This window comes from Camelus dromedarius, chromosome 10 (genome assembly GCF_036321535.1).
Source record: "Camelus dromedarius isolate mCamDro1 chromosome 10, mCamDro1.pat, whole genome shotgun sequence".
Taxonomy (NCBI): Eukaryota; Metazoa; Chordata; class Mammalia; order Artiodactyla; family Camelidae; genus Camelus; species Camelus dromedarius.
In genome coordinates, this window is record NC_087445.1 from 60,216,350 (window position 1) to 60,222,420 (window position 6,071).

At 42.0% G+C, this 6,071-nt stretch overlaps 1 protein-coding gene across 3 annotated transcripts in view; it reads left to right on the forward strand.

Moving 5' to 3' along the window:
• SLC31A1 (solute carrier family 31 member 1) overlaps window positions 1-5,503 on the forward strand; it is a 39,554-nt gene extending 34,051 nt beyond the window's left edge. For all 3 annotated transcript variants that reach the window (XM_064490427.1, XM_010997407.3, XM_064490426.1), the window contains exons 4-5: window positions 874-1,042; window positions 2,172-5,503. In XM_064490427.1, the coding sequence (XP_064346497.1) occupies window positions 874-1,042; window positions 2,172-2,373 (371 nt within the window). In that variant the 3' untranslated portion in view covers window positions 2,374-5,503. The remainder of the gene's footprint in view (window positions 1-873; window positions 1,043-2,171) is intronic.
• Window positions 5,504-6,071: the final 568 nt, after the last annotated feature.

A 6,071-nucleotide genomic window follows, 5' to 3' on the forward strand; every position in this document is an offset into this window, starting at 1 on the left:
AACCACCAAATAACCCTAGCTTAAAAACTATTAATCTAGCACAGTTCTTCCACTATACAGATAAATTAAGCCTCAAATAATGAAATGATTAGCCCTACTCACATAGAGTTAGTATGTCAGAGCTAGGACAAGGACCTAGACCTTCCATTCCTGCCTAGTCCAGTGCTCTTTCTAGCTTACCAGACTGGTCTACATCATTCCTGATTCTTGGCATGACCTGTCTTAGAGTCAGTCCTAGTTTTGGGGATAGCTAGTTACCCATTTTTTGTGTGTCTGTCATGTTGGGTTGGTGTGCCTTAAATTCAGATTACACTACTGCAGTAGTTAGATGGACCACTTTAGATACAAGATAAGTCTTTGGATCCACAAAACCAATTTGTTTTGGTTAGCAGGGAAGTGTTTAATTTAGGTAGTATGTTAAAATCAGTTTTGAATACATTCATATTGTTACTAACTCTTCACAGTGTGGAAGGCTTAGAATTGAAATGCCTATTCAAGGAATCGAGTCTGCACTTAAAGATAAGTTGTTTCATTCATTCCTCTTTTGCATATTCTACATTGTGCATTTCAGTGTAACAAGTTAATTTAATGACATCAAGCAGCCAAACCAAAAGGTTATTGTTGTTCAGATGATTTTTTTTTTTTTTTTGGTATCTTTATCAGAAAATGAGTATGTTCTTCAGTTGAGGCAATGGTTTTCATTAACACATCTTAGCTCTTCTCTTGCCTCTGTACAAGTGAAGAGGTTACAATATAATATATTTAGAAATTGAGAGTAGCAGTTTTCCTATGTTGTCTTTCTAGCTTGAAAAGCACACCAGCTAAGGATTTTGCATGTTTGACATAACCACCATCTTTTCCCTCCCTACTTAGAAATGGCTGGAGCTTTTGTGGCCGTATTTTTACTAGCAATGTTCTACGAAGGACTCAAGATAGCCCGAGAGAGCCTCCTGCGCAAGTCACAAGTCAGCATTCGGTACAATTCCATGCCTGTCCCAGGACCAAATGGAACGATCCTTATGGAGACACACAAAACTGTTGGGTAAGAAGACTAAACAAATCCAGGTGGAAGTCCTGGAGAGCTGGATTAGTTATATAGCAAAGCAGCTATTTTGTTAGCAACAGCCCCCTTCTGGAGTTAGTGATTCCATATGGCCTTGATCTGATCAAAACTGTCTTTGGAGGCTTGAGGTTGTGGATCATTAGGAGGCCAAAGAAGGAACGATAGGAATCCTCTGCAAACATGATTGTTTATTCTAAATTCTAAGTATTGGTCACTTTGAAAGAAAGTAAAGAATCTTTATTTTAAAATATTTGCCAAAACAAAAATCAGAAGAAGAAAAGAAATTCATGTCAGGGTATAGAAGAATGGCAGAATCCAACTGATTCCTTTCTACAAAATGTTGTACCATCCCAGCTCTAGTCTCCTTTTGTTCTAATATAAGATTGTGCAAATGTCTGTATTCCATCTAAGAAAGTATTTGGATGACTACTGGTTTTTCCCGCAGATTAGTAAGTGCTTTCTGAGATTCAGTTATAATAGAAATACAGGTCTTAAAGCTAAATTGGTATTCAAGAAATCCTATAGACTAATGTCCTGCTTTCAAGTAAGCACAATATTATTTATGCCCATTGTACTGATGGTTGGGCTTATTGAGAACCAAACAGATTGTGACTTACCTGAGGTGAGAGAACCAGTAGTAAGTGACAGAGGGTTAAATGATCAGGTCTCCTGGTCCCTAATTAAGAGCTTGCCACTGTACCACCCAACCCTCAATTCTATTTCCAGTTTTTTAGAATGTGAACTTTGCAAAAGTGGAAGGCCTGAAAATGTTCAGGCCAATAAGTATGAGGGGGTTTGGGGCTTCCCTTTCAGGATGCAAAGTGGAGGTGAGTCAGAGCATTGCTCTTCCTTCCGGTCCCCTCCTCCTGAGGAGGGTTCCTCCTGCTGACCTATACTGTATCTGGCCAATGCTTATAAATGTCACAGTCGTATCATATTTCCTTTCCAAAGGCCAATAAACAACCTACAAAGACACAAGTGCCCGCGAGTTGCCAGGGTGGCTGTGAGGGAGTCCAGCTCAAGCTGAGCTCATGACTACAACTGTTCCCCCTTTCCCCCGAGAGCACGTGTGGGGTCCCTGACTGCTGTGTCCCTGTTTACTTTCCAGGCAGCAGATGCTGAGCTTTCCTCACCTCCTGCAAACAGTGCTGCACATCATCCAGGTGGTCATCAGCTACTTCCTCATGCTCATCTTCATGACCTACAACGGCTACCTCTGCATTGCTGTAGCAGCAGGGGCCGGCACAGGGTACTTCCTCTTCAGCTGGAAAAAGGCAGTGGTAGTGGACATCACAGAGCATTGCCATTAATGTCAAACTCCATGATGTGGCCTTACCCATTGCAGTGGGAAGCAGTTCAAGACTGGAAAACAGGATTCCTAGTCCAATCTTCCCTTCTTCCTCCTTGTCTCCTTACACACAGATACCCACACGCACGTACTCCTGCTCAATGGGTTTAGTCTCTGATCTAAAGTGGTACCCTCCCTTTTCTTTCCCTAGTGAGCTGAGTTTCCCATTTCTCTTGAAGTGAAGCCACCCATGAGATGTCCTGTCTTCCCCCGTCATCTTAGATCCAAGCTATATGTTCTTATTTCATCCAGCTAGCTTTCTGTTTGATGGCTTGATCACCTGCTTTTCTAGTCTTCTGTTCTGTTCTTAAAAAAAAAAAAAAAAAAAAACTATGTGAATCTGGGGGGTTTTTCCTGGGTCAGTGATGGAAACGGATTAACTTTAGCCAGGACTTACACCAGTTGAGGGAAATTCTTGCCCAACTAAATTCAGAACCCAAACTTAGCATTAAAAAATATGTTCTAGTCTTTGGACTCAGTGAGTGGGAGATACATTGTGCCTTTCCCTAGGTGTGATGTGATGCACCGAAATCTTTGTAGTGGGCAGAGGGGTAGTTTGAGGCTGTATAAACACAGGCCTGGAGCTCGCAGACGTGTGCATTCTTGGGTAGCTCATCAACTTGTGTTCCAGCTTAACATTTTGATTAGCATGAATTTCTCAATTAAAAAAATGACAATCAATTTGAGAAAATAGATATTTCTAAGTGAAACCACTGACATTGTGCTTTGACTTGGTACCTTCGTATGTCTCAGCTGAATGAAACACGCGTTTTAGCCCTTGTCTCCTATTACTGTTTTCACGTGTCTGCCTCTAAACCAGTGGTTTTTCAAACTTTAGTGTGCATCAGAATCACCTGGAAAGCTTGTTAAAACACTGATTGCTGGGCCTCCACCCAGAGCCCCCAAATTGGCATTTTTAACAAGTTCCCAAGTGATGCTCCTGCTGATGGTCAGAGGACCACACCGAGAATCTCTGCTTTAAACTAAGGGAGTATCACCTGGTGGGTGAGCTGCCTGGTACTGGGCACGGGAATTTGACTTGCTTTTAGCAGGCGGTATGCTTGGGCTTAACTCGTGTACTAAATCCTGCTGGTCAATATTTAATCATTCCACAAGCATTTATTCAGCCCCAGCTGTATGTATGTGTGCCCAGGCACACATGCATAAAAGGCAGTAGCCAAAGTAACATTTATTAGCATGTATGAAATCACTAGTCCGTATTTTTAAAGATCTGTGATTTCTTGGAAGTATCTTGAAGGTTGATAAAGCCCTTTGATCTGCACTGTAAGTCAGCCAGTCATGGGTCAGAAGGGCAAAAGCCCAGCCCTCTCTTTGGAGAGGCTTAGGGTGTGGTCTGCTGATGGCCAGATTTTGCTCAACCTCTGAGATCCATGTCCACACCAGGCAGATCCTCATCCTTTACTGACCATCTTTTGTTACTCCTGGGGGCTTAATTAGGTAATGAGTGGACAGAACTTCTTTCCTCAGTGAAGAATTAAAATTGAATTTTTATTCTGCTCAGTTGTTAGTCTACATTGCAGTCTTGTTCCCAGTCCAACCTACCTCTGTGAAGTGACTCTTCTTGTGCTGGTCTATTAAATCCTGCCCTCCTTGGTGCTAGACTCAAATTGTGCCTCCGGGCAGAAGAGACAAAACACAGCTATCCTGTTGGCCTCTGTTGTGTTTGAAGTTTATACTTTCTCTGTTAGTGCCAGTTAAATATTGAAGGGCAAGAAATGTGTACTTCCATGGCTTTGAACCAAGAGAGGGTTATGAGCTTACTGGATCAAAGTTAAAATCTAAGAACCAACATTTAGAGTTTCATGCTTTTCTCTCCTTCCAACCCGTTGTAGTGCTGATACTTAGCATAAGCAGAGTGAATGACAGGTACTGACAGAATCCAGCATTAAGGTACAAATAGCCTATCATTGTCTCAGAAGACAAGAAATAATAAAACCTTTAATAATGAAATAAGAATCAATGTTTAGTAGTGACCCTGGTACTCTAGAAATCTTGACATGATCTGCTATAAAACACCCTTTCAGGTACAGGACCTTATCAGTAAGGTAGGGAAAATCAAGGCCAGTTAAGACAAAATGCTGTGAATTTCAAAGTCTCAGAGAGAAACGTTGGTTTGGGATAGGCCTTCGGGTATTCAAGGTAGAGTCTCATGAAAAACCTAAATTCCAGCAATCTTGGGCTAGGTTGCCAAAGGAAGAAGCTAATGAAGGGAAAAAAAAACAAATTAAAGCTTAAATTTCATCTTTCTTGAGCTCTTGGATCGTGATAATGTAATGATCTTATTGACTTTCTTTTCTGTATCCCTGTTCATTTAGAATTTAGTGCCTGGCTTCTTTGTTCCTTTGAGATCCAAATTTCTCTTCTCCTCCTGTTCACATCTATTAGAAGCTTGTATCCCCATGTCTTCAGCCCCTTATTCTGCTTTCCACTTCTCTTTCTGTCTTTCAGGCTTTCATCCCATATATCTGGTTTATTCAGTCTCCCTAGCCCTTCCGGTACAGTGGACAGTGCTGTGCAGTGGCTGTGGATAGACACCAACCAGAAGTTGTACAACAAGTTTGAGGAGCAGTTGTCCCATTGGAATTTCTATGAGGCTGGGTGATGGGTTACCTGGTACTATCTGCAGAATTACAAAATCTATGTGCCATCTCCAACCTACGCTGGAGGAGCACCAGCCTCCTCTTGCCCACAAAGAGGGACTCCTCTGTGTCCACCAGGAAATTAGAGATTGAGGTTTCTTCACTACTTCTGTGGAATTCCCATTTAGGCTGTGGGGCACTGGTTTTGCATTCTAGCCACAGGGGTTCCTTCTAGAAGGTAGAAAGGGAGGTGGCAGGGAGTACACTTTCATGTCATTTAATGTTGATCCTGCCTTCTCCAGCTACTTCTTTCAGAAGGTACATCTAAAGATACAAAATCCGCATTTGATATAATGCCTTAATCACTGGGTCTACAATTAATGTTGACTGTTTCAGATTGTAAGCTCCTGGAGAGCAGTATTGCTGTAGTAGGAATGTTTTAACAGTGTCATGTGCGAAAGAACAAATAAATATTCTGATTTTGTGATTCTATGCATGTCTTTCTACCCAGAGTGATATTATAAGTGGTTTCTTCGTTGTCTGCATGGAGTCTGGCCATTACCATCAGTTCTCAAGATGTCAGTCTTTTAGGTGGCATGATCCCTTTATGTTTTCATCTCATTCTCCACCTAATCTACTTAAAATGACAAGCCCATACATGCCAGAAGAGCTACATGACCTTTTGTACAGGAGACAGTGTCTTCATGAAGCTGCAATACCTTGGTACACCAAGGATTTCTGAATTTAAAAGCTGATTTGTTGTATCATACTCCCTTCCCTATGCTTATGCTATTGGGCCAGAAGCTCTAAGTTGGTCTTCTAGGAACTGCCAAGTCTTGAGACAAGTGTTGGCCCTGCCTGTCCCCTTCATGCCAGAATGCTGGTGTTAAGTGCCTTTCCTTTGGCTCCTACACGGGGATCTCGCCATCAGCACCACTCCTAGTCTCTTCCACAGTGTAGTATGATGGGCACCGGCTTTGAAGTCAGGAACACCTGGGTTTGAATCCTGGCTCCACCACTTACTAGAAGTGTGACCTTAGGCGTGTTATTTTAATAATCA